Consider the following 17,650-nt stretch of genomic DNA (forward strand, 5'->3'; position numbering starts at 1 on the left):
CATACGGTTTATATTCCATAGGAAAAAAAATATGTGTGGGAGAGATTCCCACCCCCATCCCTGATTTAAAAAAAAATTGTATCTACACTGTTCCTATTTATTTAAAAGACTTGTATAATATTCTGTAGCATTTAAAAAACATTTTTTTTACTCTGAAATTTTTTGATTTCCAAAGCATGCCCTGTTAGAAAGGAATTAGAGGATTAGAGGCTGAGGTCCAGAAATAGCTGTTGACCTCTCATAATTTCCTTTATGTGGAATTCCTAGAAACACTCGGAATCTCTCCACCACGGGAATGCCCCATTCTGAAATGTAGAAAGCACAGAGCAAAGTGCCTGGAGCGCCTGGGTTGGGCACCGCCTGCCCTGGAGGTGTTGGATTTTCTATATCTTTCTGTGTGGTCTGAGACCACCTGGGCAGCCTGGGAGACAGACAGATAAAGCCTTACCTTCCTCCCGTCCATGATCCTTCATCAGCTGTTGGATAGAAGTCTTAACGGAGACAGAGGGAGAGAGAACCTGCACTGAATTTGCACAGATGTCGAAGCCGAAACTGGAATGATAGTGGGTAATAGCCCCGCTTTCCCAAGAGATGGGCTGCCCTGGAAGTGTCAGATGAGGGCCGTTACCAACTCCGCTGGCCAGACAGCCCGAACGACTGACTCGTGATGGGTGCAGTGTGTGAGAGGTACACATGGCTACTTACAGGGAAGGCACATGTCCTCGGTGTCACTCATGGTTCCTGATAGCCATGGTGCTTGTTTACCAAATGATCATTAAGTCTCTATTTCTGTTTTTTAAAGTGCTGTCAAGCAAATGCAGAGAGCGGAGGAAAGGGTTCTCTCCCGGTTTGTTGGGGGACGCCTGGTCCAGAGTACCAGTGTCTGTGTAGCGTTGCAGCGGACAGAAGCTGCAGTGTGCCCTCAGGGCTTGCTCCCCACCCACACGCACTCTGGGTTGAGGACAAACACAGCCGTCAGGGAGGCTTAATGAGCCCGGCCGTCTCACTCCTGTTTGTGGGTGCCTCTTCGCATAGCTAAGCCCACGAAGCAGCCACTGATTATACATACCTATTGCGTGGAAGCCAAGAAATATTTTGCATGAGAAATGTGGTTCTTTAAGCAGCTGAAACAAACCTAGCTGTCCCACAGCTGTTTAATGAATTGTCAAGTTTGCATTGTAGCCAAAATAAATGGGAGTTTAGATAATGCGTAATAACCCACTTGTAATGTTGTAGTGGTATCTAGATTCCTAACCTCTTTTATACACTGCTTGTCACTCAGAGTGATAGGGAAGGACTGAGCTGTGTTCTCATTCCACTTGACACTCATCTTTCTTTGCGTATTGTCTTATCCCAATTATAAAAAAAAAAAAAAATTGTTTCCCAGATCCAAGACTGAAATAAATTGATAGCTGAGTCCAGAAGAGACTACTGCTAGTTTCCTTCACATTAGTTTCAAAAATAGAATTAGAATAAATTTAAATTCTTTCTTTATCTGTACTGTCAAAGTAACTTTAAGGAAAAAAAAAAAGCAAACTTTGCATTTCCAATGCAAAAATCCCCAGAAATCTGATTCATTCAAGGCTTTGGGAATATATATGTCAGTACTTTGACCAGGAATTAAAAATGATTGATTTTGAGAGCATACAAATTTCAAGGGGAAATAGTGGTGGAAGTGATAGCACATGTTTATAAGTGATACAGATAATGCAAGTTGATGGGTTTTTTTGCCTTCTACAGCATGCGAAAACAGCCAAAAGAAAGGCCAGCACCTGAGGAGTTAATGGTAAGTGAGTTTAGTCACATTCGAGTTCCCCAGTTATGTATTGATGTTGTATAATCTGTTAAAAAAGACCAAAGTGGATTCTGTAAACCCGGAGGCCCTGGCCAGGCCACGTGGTCTCCTTCAGTCGGCATGTGCTTGCGAGCTCGGGCCTCCGTTTAACGGTTTGCACTTTTTACAACGCACCACCGTTTGGAAACTCCTGGCGGAACTGTTTGCAGTGCCTAAGTCAGGGGTCACTGATCCAATGCAGGTTACTCTGGCTCCCCATTTGCTCCTTCCGCCTTCCAGAATCCAGAGGACAGACAGCACAGAGGGTGCTCAGCGTGTTCGATTTTAGTGCAGTCCCGCAGGAAATTCTGAGTGCAGAGTGGAGTCCTTGGGATCAGGTGGAATGAAATCAGACTGGCCGCCAAAGATGCAGAGGGAGCGGATGTGCGGGGCGCCCTCGGAAAGAGCCGGCCGCGTGGCTGCTGCAGCGCCGCCTCCTCCGCTCCAAGGCAGCTTGCTCTGATTGCAAATGACAGTTTGTCGTCAGGCAGGGAGAGGAGCAGAGTCTCCCTAACAATTCCCAAATGGTCATTCATTTAGTGCAGATTGTTGATTTGACAGTGCACAAGCTGTTAGAGCCACGTTAGCATTAGTAAATAATAATTATCGTCTACTCTTTCTCATGCTTTGTGTGCCATTCCCTGTCTTTGGATTACAGCAGCGAGAGCAAACCCCGGCCAACCTACACCTCTTTAAACGATGCGCACTTTACAGAGAGCAGTTCAGAGGCCTTCACCCTTTATGTTCTGTCCTCCCGGACACTGCACGGCCCACACGTGGGCACGGTGCACGTTTCGTCGCCAAATAGAAAATACCAGCATGTCTCCGTCCAGCTTCACGTGCTTCCCAGGAAGCTGCTTTTGTGCTCTGAGTTACCCCTGGGGCTCGGTCTCAGCTTGCGAGGCTACCCAAGGTTAAAGTTCACCCTACAGCCTCTCTGGTTCATACCTCTGCAGTCTCGTGTCTGGACTAAACTGGTCTTTTTTGGGGGGGTGGGGAGGGCCTCTCTGATGGTCGGGAAATTCTTGCAGTTAGTCACATCTGAGAGAACTTGGAACAGGTTCAGGAGACGGAGACCCGTTTACCTCGAGTGTTATGATGCTATGGCTGGATAGCTCAGCCATTAAAACAGAGGAACGGGGTTTCATAAAACAGATATCTGTGGGTGGAGGCATGTTTCACTGCTGCAGGGAGCTGGCTACTTGTAGATAAAACAGCTAAAGATCGCACACACGCATCAGCATATGTGGGTGCACGCATGGATGTGGAACACCACGCCGGGGTGGCAAACTGCACACTGCCGCGGAAGCAAGGGGGTGTGGCTGTGCACGTACCTCTCTTTACACCCCAGTGTGTGCTGCCCCACGTTTTTAGTTAATGCATATCCATAAATCAATAAACCCCATGAAAAATGTAGTCACAGGAAGCACCATCCTCCACTTCCTTTAGCGTTAGTTCTTATGACGCTTACTATTTGATTTTAAGTGAATTTACTCCGGGAGGTGTGGCAGTGCCCCTGGTTTGGTGAGGAGCACAGAAGCAGCGGGGAGTGGGAGCGGCCTGAGCCCTGCCTGCCTTTGTCCAAAACATCAAGGCCCACAGAGGGGATGGGAAGACCAAGAGGATCGTCTCTCCGTGTTGAGGAACCCGAATCATGCACATCCCAGGGACCCCGTCTTAAAGAGCCAGTTTCTTTATTCCCCCAGCATATTAATGGCTTTAATTTTTCCTTTTTCCTCCCCGCCTACAACCTATATCTGGAAGCTGGGAGCCGCCTCTGGAATGCATAAATTGTAGAGCCCATTTGGCACCGTGGGTGGGGGCCCTGCCTCCCACCGAAAGCACCGTTCATCTCCCGAGCACGGTGGCTGCAGCCAGCAGGGCGCCAGCATGGGCCGCGCAGCGTGGGCCGCGCCAGCCCTGAGGCCCGCAGGATGGTTGCGGTTTCCCTCTGGGTCTGCAGTTTCCAAATCAGAGGGGTCAGGCGGGAATCCTGAGAGTGGCAGGTTCACCATGCGGGAGCGCCTCATGGATTCCAGGTGTGGCCGAGACCAGCGACCACAGTCAGGTCCCAGCCTCAGCAAATGAGAATGCAGAGTGAGCCACGCACACAGCGGCCGCCCCCGCAGTTTTGTGGGGTCACTGCTTGTACCCAGTATCAGGTCTTCATCGTGGCTGTCTTGGAATGTTAGCAGTCTTAGAACCCCAGCCTCAGAGCTCAGGTGGTTGCCTCGCTGTTAAAGTCCCTTGTCTTGTGTGGGTGCTCTTCCGATGGTTGTTAGGCTTCCTGTCCCAGGTGCAAGTGTCGCAAAGCTGGACCACAGATTCCCTGAATGTTCCCATTCGGTGGGGGGTGGGAGGGGGGAGGCCCAAGCTGGCGCACTTTTCTGGCCTGTGAGCCTTAAGCTACAGCCAGGTGTTCACTCAGCATTTTCAGCATCTACATCCTCCTATAGGTGTCAGAGTTAAAGAAAGAAGTGAAGGAGGCAGCAGTTTATACATTTCCTGTAGAGCCCTGAGCTAGGCCCAGTAGAAGACAGAGGAGCAAGCCACACATACATGGTCGCTCAGAGAGTACTGCAGGTCTACGAATAATGACAGTGAAGTGACTGTCACAGCAGAACCGCAGGGTTCTGTGGGGTCCCCCTGGGGAAATGGGAAAAGGCTGTGTGTGTTCTAAGAAGGCAGGCGTTTAGCCTGGTGGTTAGATACCCGTGTCCTGATCAGAACATGTGGGTTGGAGCCCCGGCTGCAGCTCCTGACTCCATTGTCCCACAGATGCAGATCGTGGGAAGCGGCCTTGATGCCTCAAATACTTGGGTTCCTGCCGCTCACGCGGGAGACCTCGATGGAGTTCTTGGCTCCAGGCCTCAGCCTGGAGACCCAGCTATGGGTCTCGCAGGTATTTAGGGAGTAGGAGCTCTCTCTGCCTCTCAAATAAATAAATGAAAAATTTTAAATAAGTAAATAAAATTTCAAAGGGGCCTTTGTCAGATGGATTGAATCTTAGTGGGGAGTGTTTTCAAGGGGATGATCCAGGCCGAGGGAGCAGGAGGGGCAGGCGTGAGCGTGTGCAGGCCCCAGAGCTTCTCCAGGCAACACCAGCCTTTCTCACCGCTGCGGCAGAAGCGCCTTTGGTGCTGACCTGCTGGGACTCCAGACCCACGAAGGGTAATGCAGGGGCTGGAGGGGGACATTCTCCCCGCCAGCTGGAAACCCGCTTCTGTGGACGGAGTAGCGGGGTCAGGGTCCAAAGGCTCTGATGCAGCACGCACACCACAAGGCAGACCCCCACGCAAGTGGGGGAGGCCCCACCCACGGGAGGGAGTGGCCTCCCTCCAGTTCCTTAAGAACCTGTGGCAGCTGTAAACCCAGCAAAGGGAAAGCAGCCAGACAGAGGACCCCCCCACAGCACACACACACAGACACGCACCTGCCCTGTGACGGCGACTCCATCGTTAGAGGAGCCACTTGCAAACCACGGACCAGCAGACTCTGGAAAACGCGTTCAGGCAGGGGCGCTTCTGAGGAGGCGGGGGACAGGCCTTGGACGACCACACAGGGACCTCACATGTGTGGGGAGAAGCCAGCCTCTGCCCGGCAGTGGGGAGAGGAAGCCCGTGGGATGATGGGAGGGAAACGTGTCCCAGACTTCAGCAGTCAGATCGAGGGAAACAGGAAAGCTCAGGGACAGAGACAAGCAGAGATGGGAACGCTGAGATGCGGTTCAAGTCTGGTCATGCCATTCAACGTGTCTGTGTAGCTGTTTTTAACTAAAAGGAAGATGGTGAACTTGGCCATGACGAATTCCTTCTGAGGACTTGGTCTTCCTTTCGGCGCCTCTGGTAGCCAAGGCCACGCTATGGCTCAGCCTGGAGCGCCCCACCGCTTCCCTTCCCCCTTGTCACCCATCCTCTCGCACTTCATCGTCTTTAGCCTTGACCCAGGAGACTCTGTGACATCAGCAAGTCTGGTGGAGCCCCTGAGATCATGTCCCAAGGCCTGTGTGCTTGGGGAGGTTTGCATGTTTTCCTGGAAAAAGGAATTCGCAGCTGTCTGTGGCCAGTTGTTCAGACAGGACCACGTTCCTGAATGCCAGGGAAGCCCCCTCGCCCCCTTCCTGCTGTGCTGTGTGGCCAGGACCAGAGGGAGGCATTCGCTCAGGCTGGGGGTGCTGGCCGGGAGAGCGGGATGGGGGGAGGGGAGGGCCCTTCCTGTGAACTCAGCAGTGCTCCCCGTCCCCCTACCCCCCAGCTATCAGGTGGCCCCCTCACCCCCCACCCATCCCGAGCGCGCGCAGCCACGAGCACCCACACAGTCGCTCCTGGGGCTCAGAGTGCCGTGGCTCTTTCTATGCATTGAGAGTCCTTCCAGAGCTTTCCTCGTCTAAGCTCTATTTAATGGAATCTATGCATAGTAAGCAATCAGGTCAGGGGAAGAGCGTCCCGGTTTGAGATCAATCGCCGGCTAATACTTTATCGAGGCCACTTTATTATCTCATGCTGATCCGATTCCCGCTCTCCGCCTCCTTTGTAGCATGCACTTCGGCTGTGGTGCAAGTCCTATCACATACATATTAAAAACATATACCCATTCTATCTGTATGTAAATGCGTGAGGCACAGCTGGGTACTGCAGAGGAGTTTGATTTACTAATAGTTATTATCTGTTCTAGCTGTTTGGTGGCAGAGAGAATTTCAGAGAGACAAGCTGGTGCAGAAATTGTCTTCATGCTATTACTATACCGCCGTAGTAATTGTTTAAAAACACGGGCTTCCTCCCGAGGTCCGGATAACGCCTGTCACTTTGTGCATTAGCACGTGCATTCCAGAGCAGGCCATCTGCGTTGAGTGCCTCCTCAGGTCTGGGCTTTCCATCAGGCTCCTGAGAAGAGAGACGGGGCACAGTTTGCCACTGAGATGGTGGGTGCGCGTGCGGGTCTCCGGTGAGAACGGAAACTGCGCATTCGGGTTCCCCTCCTTGCTGTCGGCCCGGCAGCTGCAGGAGGGAAGGCTTCCTGGAGAAGAGGTGCTGGTGTCTGGGGGTTTACAAACACCAAACTGCCCCAGAAAAAATCTGTTTAAACATATAATTACTTGCAAAGAGATGGGGACTTGTTTAACCTTTCTCGATGAAATTGTCACTGGTAGCCTTTCTGCTTTTCCAAACCTGCTTGTACCTGCGTTCTCAGATAGCGGTTGGTTGTTCCCCCAGTGAGCCAGGGTGTTTGACAGATTGGGCATCTGGGCGGCCCCTTTTGAAAATCAGAGTGAAACTACATCGGGTTTTTGTCTCGCTGGCACTCATATTCTGGTGGCCACACCAAGTGGCTTTGTTTGCCATTATCAGACCCAAACCTGCAGACCACTCTGAGAAACGAGATGTAAAATCCGTGATTTTATTTAGGCTGCTGCACCAGGGAGAATGTCTAAGAGAAGGGAGGGGTCAGAGGGGAGGCCCTGACCGCTCCCTGGCCCTTGGTGGCTACCGGAGGAGGGGGAGATTGCTCACCTGCCCCTGCTTCCGGCCCACAGCGTTCAGATAAACTACGACTTTGCCCCCTTCTGCCAAGTAGGCCTAATGAGTTTGTTTATTTTATTTTATTTTATTTTATTTTATTTTATTTTATTAAAGAGTTATTTATTTGAAAGAGAGAGAGAGTGCACCACTGGTTCACTCCCTCAAATGGCTGCAACGGCCAGGGCTGGGCCAGGCTGAAGCCAGGAGCTTCTTCTGGGTCTCCCATGTGGGTGCAGGGGTCCAAGCACTTGGGCCATCTTCTGCTGCCTTCCCAGTGCATCAGCAGGGATACTGGATCGGTAGCAGAGCAGCCAGGACTCGAACAGGCGCCCATGTGGGCTGCCGGCACTGCAGATGGCAGCTTAACCTGCTGCGCCCCGGCACTGACCCTGGTTTCAGTTTGTGTTTTTATCCAGGGTCCCCTTGTGCCCTCCGTGGGTAGTGCTCACGAGCCGCTGTGCTGGCCAGGGCCCAGGCCTTTTCACATCCTAGTGAAAGCAGCAGGTTGTGCGAGCCATCTTCAGGAAGCTTGTGGGAAGCTTGCAGGATGTTTTACTTCCGTTTCCACGAACTCTTTGAAGTACTCCTAGATCACCACAGTTAGCCATCCCCTGTGTCGTGACACAGGCATGTTTTTCTTTTTTTAAGATCTATTTTTACTTGAAAGAGTTATACACAGAGAGAAGGAGAGGCAGAGAGAGAGAGGGAGAGAGAGAGAGTCTTCCATTTCTGGTTCACTCCCCAGTTGGCCAAAACGTCCGGAGCTGTGCCGATCCGAAGCCAGGAGCCAGGAGCTTCTTCCAGGTCTCCCATGTGGGTGCAGGGGCCGAAGCACTTGGGCCATCTTCCACTGCTTTCCCAGGCCATAGCAGAGAGCTGGATCAGAAGACGAACAGCCGGGACTCGAACTGGCGCCCATATGGGACGCTGGCACTGCAGGCGGCAGCTTTACCCGCTACGCCACAGCGCCGGCCCCAGACACAGGTGTGTTTTAAAGTGGACCTTCAAGACCAGGCTTGTTTGTCTGTCCAGCTGTTCTTGCAGATAGCAGTTTGGCTTCTGCTTATGCATTCGGAGGGACACAAAACTCCTCTCCCAGCTCCGGCTCCAGGATTGTGCCTGGCTGGGGCTGTAATTCTGAATGCGACCCTTCCTTCAAAGCCCCAAAGTCATCTCGGTCGTAGGGGCTCCACAGAGGGTCCGTTGAACAGCCACGTGATGATTTTGCTTTTCAAGTTCTGACAGCCATTAAAATCATCTGTTTGCGTCTGCTTACAAATGGGAATCCACTAGTAAAGAAGTTGATGTTAACGTTTTAATTGCACGTAATTACAACGGCAGAAGCGCTGTCAGGGTGCTTGAGACGGCACTAAATCAGACAGCTTTAATTTGAATTTTTGATGACACGTTAGCACTTCAGCAAGAACAGAGAGATTATAACCCCGGAAAACAGGCTTTGTTTTTCCCGTCGATGTGACTGCTTCATCTCTCCATGAGATGTTAGCAGAGGAATTTATATATATAAATAATATACCTGCACACCACAAGAGAGATACAGGTAGGCAAAATGTGCCGCTGTCGATCCTGGCGATGCGACAGCTGTCATTTCCCCCGTCATGGTCAGGTCGGGTCTCCCTACTGTGGCGGTGACCTGCCTGCCCAAGGCACCCTGGTTTGCACACGGGGCCTGCCACCTCCCCCACCAAAGCAGCATTCCCTGGCCACAGGAAGCATGTGGTCACAGTGGCTGTGGCACTGGAGCCAGTCGGATGAAGGATCTGCAGGGCTAAGTTGGACCTTTGGGGAACTCTTCCCTCCCCTGGTTCCTCGCTGGCCCCCTCTCAGGCCACAGGTGGCCTCTGCCGCTGGGTGGTGTCCACAGCCTAGCAGGCCTCCTGCCACTCTCCTTGACCATCCGTGTCCTCCTTCCCACCGCTTTTCCCAGCTCTTCCCCGCCATGGAAGCCCCCACAGCACCTGACTAGGCCTGCAGCTTACGTCCACAGGGCAGCCCTTGCAGTACGCTGGTTCTCACCCCGGGCGCATCAGAGGCATCCGGGAGGGAGAAAAAAAAAAAGGGAGGAAGAAAGGCCTGGATCCCAACTCAAAGGGAAGGAGGGAGGGATGCTTGGATCCCAACCCAGAGGGAGGAATTGGTGGGGGGGGGGGGGAGGAGTAGTGCCTGGATCCCACCCCCGAGGGAAGGAGGGAGGGAGGGAGGAAGGAAGGCAGGCCGGCAGGCAGGCAGGCCTGGAAGGAAGGAAGGAATGCCTGGATCCCAACTTCTGACATTTGGGTCAGGGCGCAGTTAGTTTTTTTTGGTAAAGCTCTCTAGGAGGTTGTGAGCAGCAGCCAGTTCAATGCTTGTTTCTCCAGCTGGATTGTAAGTTCCTCGAAGGAGGGGCCTGTCCTGCTGTCACTCTGCTTACTCTGCTTACTCCTCTGAAGGTGCTTCCCTCTCCCAGCCAGCTCGGTAAAACGCTGTGTGAACCGAAGACACGGACCCCAGCACGGGCAGTGCCGGGACGTCCTGATGCACTGTGTCGGTGCCAAAATAATGAAACTGCGGGGTGTTGCGATGTTTGGGGGGGAGGGTGGTATTCAAAGCATCCAGTGAGGAGGCCAGCATGGGTGTAACCTCAGAACAGGCACCGGTGTGCTACCAGCCCAGCCTGCCTGTGCTCGGCAGGTGCAGATCTTGGGCCTGCACCCTGACCTCTGGAGAATTCACCTCCAACACATAGCTGCCAAATCAAGAGGTCATCAGGGAGCCACGGCCTGGAGGAGACCCCTGGCCAGCACTGTCTTTGCAAGATCCTCATCTCTCCAACATACTGGGTGCAAGCCGCCTGCTCCCCAGCTCCCGGGAATAACACGTGAGGCTGCAGAAGATCACTTGCAGGGGAGACAGACAAGGGATCCTAAAGCTAGTCCTGGGATCTGGGAATGGCCATGGCAGGTAGCAAAGTGGTTTTTCTGGGACTGCACACCAGTAACTAGACGCAATTCCTAATCCATTATGAATGAGACTAACCAGGAGCTTCAAGGGCTGGGAAAAATAGTAGAAGCCTCTAGTTTACAGTTGTAACCAGCTGGATTTGTTTAATGGCTTGTTTGCTTTTTAATTTGTAGCAGTTTTGAGAGCGACCATTGGGGACAGCGAGTCTTGAGGTTTCAGCTACCATGTTATTTCGGAGAGGCCAGTTCTGCTGGCAGGTGATTTGAGGTCGGCCTGTCTGTGTAGAGGCTGCGGAGAGACAGCAGAGCCATCGGGGCCTCCCGTCCGCTATTTAATTTCCAAGATGAGAATTAAACATTAGGCTTCAGTCTACCGAGAGACATCTGCCAGAGCTTGGACCAGTCTCTCTCCAGGATCCTGGCTTACCGTGGCTCCGTCCCGTTAATGCAGATCCACGGTGAAGTAGGGGAAAAGGGGCCGTGTATGGGAAGGTTCCCTCCGACACGCACAGAAATGGAATTTTCAAATGTAACCCGCTGAACTCTAACTTGTACACCAACAGCCTGCGTGTGCATGTGTGTGTGTGCGCGCGCACGTGCACGCTGCCTCAGAAGGCGCCTGGATGGCCCGCGTTATCTTTTTAAAGTTGGGGGAAGGGGGGATTCAATTAATCACAGGACTTTTCTAATCGCGGGGCTGGTGCGGCGTCGACAAAAATCTGTATAAATAGGGTACATTTTTCCACTGAAGAGGGCCGCACAGCAACGTCCTTAATTGGATTTTCATGGTGATTGACAGCATCTGATTATGACAGTAACTTTATTTGGCTGCACTGCTTAGCCTCTTGTTCCGCTCTCCCCATCAAAGCTCGTTTTCATCCCCCGAATCCCCAGCGGAGCAGCAGTCATTGTGCGAGAGCCTTTTAGCACCTTTGTCGCTGGAGTCCCTGGTGATGATTGGGCACAGCTGGTAGCAGATAAGAAAACGCTGCCTTCACAAAGGGGCCGGGCGCCCGCCTCCGCGGTCTCAATGATTTCAAGAGCCCCCCAAACCTGTTGAGGATTAGCAGTAGCTTTAGATGTGAAATGAGTGTTAAGTATTAGTAATCTGGAGATTAAGGCCCCGGGGACAGCGCGAGATAAACAACCGCAATTAAGGCAAATCTGCCGATGTAAACAAAATTTAGCAGAAACAGATGCCCTAACCATTTTGGGGGATTGATTTGAGGGCACCAAGGAATCGATTTTTGTCTTGTTTACACTTCCAGACCCCTGTGATACACTGGAAGGCTGGCTGTTTCCTGCAGCCTGATTTTAGCTCATTTTTTTCCCAGCGCCTCGCAGTAGGCGCCTCTCTCCTCGCAGTGACCAGGCCTGAGTTTATTCCACATTCACAGGGAGCAGCTAATTGTCTATGAAGGGCCCCCGTGTTTAAATGGGCTTGACAGGAATTTAAATTTTGTTTCAATCAACCCCTGTGCTCACAGCCTGCTCCACTTTCTAATTTTTAAATTAAACATGATTTTTTTTTAAGCCACAGCCTTGCCTCTGGAATACTCTCTCGCGCCCTCACTCTGGGGAAGGCAAGGCAGCCACCCTGGCCGGGCACTGGAAAGTTCTTCCCGGCCCACGGGCTGGGCCGCCCTAGGCAGGGGGGTCCTCAGAGCCTGGGCCAGGCCGCCCTCCCCGCTGCCTGCGGAAGCGGACCCTTTCCAGCTCCCCCGGCGCAGGCGGGGCTGCCACCTCAATGGAAAGTGGGTTAAGTACCCGAGGAAGGCGTGCCACTGGCTTTTCGGGGGCGGTGTTGCGCAAGCGTCGCCTGCCACTGAGACCCAGGGCGGCCCCAGCGTGCGTTCTGCAAAGTGCTCATGCTTTGTATCTCTTGAGCGTCCTGCCTGATGCTGGGGAAGCAAGTAATACAAGGGCCGGGGGTGCTGGCCCAAGGGGGATGAGGACAGAACTGGCCAGAGCGGGACCCAATGGGGGCAGCACTGAAGGCCCGCCCTGCCCTGTCTCCTGCACAGCCCCCATCCTCTCCGCCCTGCATGCCTGCATTCTGCTCCTCCCCAAGTGCCCAAAACGCTCTCAACAGTCCTGGGTTGCGGGGCCAACAGAGCCCTCTCCGCCTGCCCGTGCAGTGAGCCCCTCCTCAACCTCAGTGCAGCTGGGGAGCCCCCCGGCATGTCGCCCTTCCCCCACAGACACCTGACCCTCTGCGCGCATGGAGGCAGTGGTCTATGACACACCATGAGTTCCCGGAGGGCCAGGTGGTGTGGTCTTCATCTCTGTGTGCGGAGCATGGAACCAGGCCCGGGGAGACAGGTCAGTGGGTGCTTATTGAAATGGGAGCCATCGGAATTGGAGGTGGCACGGGTTCTGGGGAAAGCTGCCGTCCTGCCGAGGGTATCGGGCAGCTTTGTGAAGCAGTGGCCAGATGAGCCCAGCCTCCACCCTATTTCGGCACACAGCTATGAGCACAGCCTGGATGGGAAGGGAGAGTGTCAGGCCTTGCACATCTGCCAAAACTGACACCCCCATTTTTCCTCCGAGCTAACTTGACGGAGATCAGGGTGAGAGTTGCCCCTGACTCGTGTCTGAAGTTGAATTCAGAAAGGTTTCTGTTCTTTTTCCATAAATGACATAAATTTATTACAGGGAGAGAAGTTATGCTAACAGATAACATACTTGTTTATTTATTTATCTTTCATTGTATCTAAAAGGCAGAGGGAAAGGTCTTCCATTTGCTGGTTCGTTCCCCATATTGCCCACAACAGCCAAGGCGCAACCAGGCCAAACCCCGGATGCAGGAATTCCACTCAGGTCCCCCACACGCCTGGCAGGGATCCAGTACCTGAAGCATCCTGCTGCCTCCCATGCTGTGCACGGCAGGAGGCTGGGATCAGGGACAAAGCTGAGACTGGAACCCAGGCCCTCCGATGTGGGGTGCAGGTCTCCCGAGTGGCATCTCAACCACTGCACCAGGCATCCACCCCAGGTAACATTTCTTTTTTAGATTTATTTTATTTATTTGAAAGAGTTACAGAGAGAAGGAGAGGCAGAAAGAGAGAGAGAAGTCTTCCATCCACTGGTTCACTCCCCAATTGGCCACAATGGCCAGAGCCGAGCAGATCCAAAGCCAGGAGCCAGGAGCTTCTTCCAGGTCTCCCACTCGGGTGCAGGGACCCAAGCAATTAAGTCATCTTCTACTGCTTTCCCAAGTCATAGCAGAGCTGGATCTCGAGTGGAGCAGCCAGGACTCGAACCAGCACCCATATGGGATGCTGGCGCTATAGGCCAGGGCTTTAATGTGCAGTGCCACAGCGTTGGCCTCCCAGATGACATTTTTAAACAACTGCATTTGAGAGGTTTTTTTTATGAAGTTACCCCATTCAGCCCTCATAGGAACACTGTAATGAGTGTTGTTATTCCCACTCTAGGGCTCAGGGGGGTCAGTGTACTTGACTGGAGTCACACAGCCAGGAAGAACACTGGGCTGTTTTATACTACATCCAAACTACGTAGGGAATTGTGCCTGTGGTTTTGAGAGTTTCACCTAAGTCAAACTATTTCTTGCGATCAGAAAAATAAAACTAAATACCAATCGCTGCAAAGGAACTTGTTTCCATCCAGCCAAATGTCCTTACAAAGCCAGTGCCCCTCTGGGGTGCTCCACTCAACTCCTTTTTTTAAACAATTAGAGATTTACTTTACTTATTTGGAAGGCAGAGAGAGAAAGAACCCCCGGCCACTGTTCACCCTCCAGATGGCTGCAACAGTCAGGGCTGGGCCAGGCTGAAGCCAGGAGCTTGGAACTCAGTCCGCTTTCACGTGTGGGTGGCAGGGGCCTCGGTCCTTGAGCCGTCACCTGCTGCCTCCTGGTTTGCACATCAGCAGGAAGCTGCAGTCCGGAGCAGAGCCGGGACCTGAACCCAGACGCTCTGATGTGGGACACACGTATTCTGAATGGTACCTGGCCCTCGGCTTCCTGCTTCTGGTGCCTTCCACCTTAATGCCTCATCCTGCCATGACGGAGGCAGAGAGCAGATGGCCACACACACACCCTCCAGCTGTCCCCAAGCAGCTGGGGGCCTGGCGGGGGCCTGTACCTCGGTACCAGCAAAGCACAATAGGACGAGAGCAGGTTCGTTTGCACTGGGGCTGTTGGTTGGTTGTCTGAGGAGAAGCCCTGACAGTTTATAGCAGTATTGTGTTGTGGTTTTGGCAACCACAAACTGGAGGTAGAGTTGGCGCTGCCAGGCATCTGGCCGCAGACCTGTCCACCTTTCTGTTCCGCCGTCATGGTTACGGAAACATGCCCTCCGAGAAACACTGTGCCCGAGTCCAGAGACAAACCTCCCTGCACGCGTTGCACGTGCAGCAATGCTGTGGTTCGGTGCGGCTCAGAGCACGGGCTGGGACCAGCAGCGGCGGCTGAGCTGTTGCCTTAAACACCCAGGAGGTTTGTGCCAGGATGTAAGTCACGCTGGTCTCCAAGCACTCTGGTTCAGTCGACGTGCTTCCATGACAGCAGCCATGTGCCGGCTCGCACTTGGCGCCTTGCTTGCCAGTCACAGAGCAGTTTGCTGAGCGGGCAACCTGACAGGATCCTGACCTCCAGGAGCCGACAGCGTGGTCAGGAAGTTAGGCTTTTACATAACCTGCCACTCGCACAATCCATGGCACCAAGTAGCATCTCTGTTGAGTAAATGATCGAGAACAGGAAGGGGCAGGAGTTTCGCCGGCCCCCATTGGAGTACCTGGGTTCAAGTCCCGGCTCTGGCTCTTGACTCCAGCTTCCTACCAATACAGACCCTGCAAAGCAATGGTGATGGCTCCAACAGTTGGTTCCCTGCCAATCACATGGGAGACTCGGATTGAGTCCCCAGCTCCTGGCTTCAGCCCTGATCCAACCCCTCAGCCATTGTGGCATTCGGGGAGGGAGGCAGCAGATAGGAGCTCTCTGTCTCTCAGTCTCATGTTATCTCTGTCTCTCACACAAATCCATTTAAGAAAATGCACAAAAGAAAGAGAAGAGTGAAATAGAATTCAGACTGTAGCGAGTGCCGCAAGAGACGAGTGACCCAAGCCGTCAGGTCGCACGGAGTAGGGAGCTCAGGAAGGGGAGGGGAGACGGATGTCCACGCCACAGCAGGTGCTCCTGGGGTACGCGCAGCGGCAGGCCAGGCCCAGAGCCACAACCTCACTCTTGTCATCTCCATGCCGGAAGCAGAACGGGGCCCAGCAGTGGGCCGGACACAGTCTGCCTTGTGATTAGAGTCTGGGCAGAATCTGCAGTTGAACTCAGTCTAACATGTGCATCTGACAAACCAGGAGGACACTAAGGGGCATCGTACGGAAGATACGGTTTCAGGAGGCACAGGCACTGCTCCTAAGCGCCGTGTACTTAGCTTATCTGAGCTGCTGTCACCTGCAAAACAGAGTGATGATGCCTGCCTCGCGGGAGATGGGTTTGATTTCTTTTTTAACTTCCCTAAGAGGAAGCTAATCGAAGTGCGTTTGTCAACCACAAAGTCTTAGCCACATGTGGACACCAAGCCATCCGGCCTCTTTGTGTCCTGATCATCTTATCTGTCCCATGTTCCTGGGTGCCTCCCAGGACAGATGGCGTGTAGTGGAGCAAATGCGACTTGGGACGGAGTGTAGGACAGTGTAGGTTTGCAGGTAGTGCTACCAAGTTGGTGGTTTTTCCCCGCGCGGGTCTGGGTGGGTTGTTCCGCCTCTCTCACTGGAAGCCTCCCCCTGTGTGTCTGTGCTCTGCTCCTGGTGAATATAATGCTGGAAACATTCGAAACAGCCAGCAAGGACTTCAACAAGAATCTAAGTAACGTCCAGGGCCCAGCGTTTGGCTCAATGGTTAAGCTGCTACTTGGGGCACCCACATCCTGGATCACAGCACCCAGACCCAATCCCCGCTCCACTTCTGATGGCAGGGTCTTGCTAATGAGCACCCCCCGGGGACAGCGGTGATAGCTCAAATGCTTGAACCCTTGCCACTTTTGAGGGACACCTCCCTTGAGTTTCAGGCTCCTGCCTTTGGCCTGGCCCAGCCCTCAGGACTCATTATTGCAGGCCTTTGAGGGTAGATGGAAGATCTCTCTGGTCCTGGCATGTTCCCTCCCTCCCCCTGCCTTTCAAATATATTTTAAAAGCAGGATCCGTGCCTTCAGGAGCAAGCTCATCAGAGACAGGGAAGTCAGCACAGCCTTCGTGCTGCTGGCTTGGATGGTGCAGACACTCAGGCAAGGCTCCGGCTGGACCTGCTTCTGCAGGTTAGAGTTGGCCTGGGTAGGAGATTAGGAATTGGGAAGCAGAGGTGTGGCAAGGAGCCGGCCCCACCCATGCCTCCTCCCCTCCTGGCTGCCCAGCACCGGACATACTGGGCTCTGAACCTCCACTTCCTTAGCTGTGACAGTGAGACCTCACAAAGCAGGAAAAGTGAGTGAGATCAGAGCATGTTGCACTTAGCGCAACACCTGACCTGAAGTGAGTGCTCCACAGATTGTACTTGCTCCCCTCCACCCCCCGTCATCCCCATCGTCATCCCCGGCCAGGACGGGAAGTTGTTGCAGGGAGAGAAAAACCACACAGGCTGCGACCAGGGCAACAGAGGGCCGCGAGGAGCCCGCCGTGGCCACAGCCGAGAAGGCCACGGAGAGGACGGGCTGCAGCGAGCCACGTGCGGCAGGGCCTGCCGGGAAGGGCTCCGCACACCAGGAGGAGTGGGCCGGCAGGAGTGTGGGCACTGCTAAGCAGGGGAGCCTGGACAGGCTGCAGCCGACAGGGGACTCCTGGGGGCCACGCCCTGCAGCCGGAGCAGATTCTCGGGTAGGAAAGGCCCAGCACTCCAAGCTCTTCCTGAAATCCTGAGAGCCGAGTTCGGAGCTGGCAGGTCCTTGGCAACGTGTCATTTGTCTCTCCCTGCGTCTTCCATTCAGTGTCCTGCCTGTCACCATCAGGGAAAATCATTAGTATGCTAATCTAGCCAGCCGCCATTTGAACACTGCCCTTTGCTAACCTGCCTTTGCAATTTCAGGAACTATGTTTGACTTCTCTAAAAGTAACCTTAAATTGTAGTCTTGTAAGAATTCCAGAGCTGTATCCTTCACTCCTGCCTCTAATGAGGTTATGACCAAATGCTCATTATAATTGCTTTAGACTCCTTTTAATTTTCAAGCTTATTAATCATAAGAAGAGTTATTTAAAATTGCATAAATTAATCTTAGATTAAAAGCCCATCAAAGCCTCGAAACAATTAAGAATAAGTAGGATTTCCCTGGGGCGGCAAGTTTTATTTTAATATTGTAGTCAGGTGGATATCA

At 53.1% G+C, this 17,650-nt stretch overlaps 1 protein-coding gene across 9 annotated transcripts in view; it reads left to right on the forward strand.

Moving 5' to 3' along the window:
* Positions 1–17,650, forward strand: part of MAP2K5 (mitogen-activated protein kinase kinase 5) — a 270,153-nt gene that overhangs the window by 232,340 nt on the left and 20,163 nt on the right. For all 9 annotated transcript variants that reach the window (XM_089310609.1, XM_089310612.1, XM_051821809.3 and 6 more), the window contains one exon: positions 1,741–1,786. In XM_089310609.1, coding sequence (XP_089166735.1) covers positions 1,741–1,786 — 46 coding nt within the window. The remainder of the gene's footprint in view (positions 1–1,740; positions 1,787–17,650) is intronic.

The sequence above is a fragment of the Oryctolagus cuniculus genome, chromosome 12 (assembly GCF_051225735.1).
Source record: "Oryctolagus cuniculus isolate XC-2025 breed Fujian yellow rabbit chromosome 12, ASM5122573v1, whole genome shotgun sequence".
Lineage (NCBI taxonomy): Eukaryota > Metazoa > Chordata > Mammalia > Lagomorpha > Leporidae > Oryctolagus > Oryctolagus cuniculus.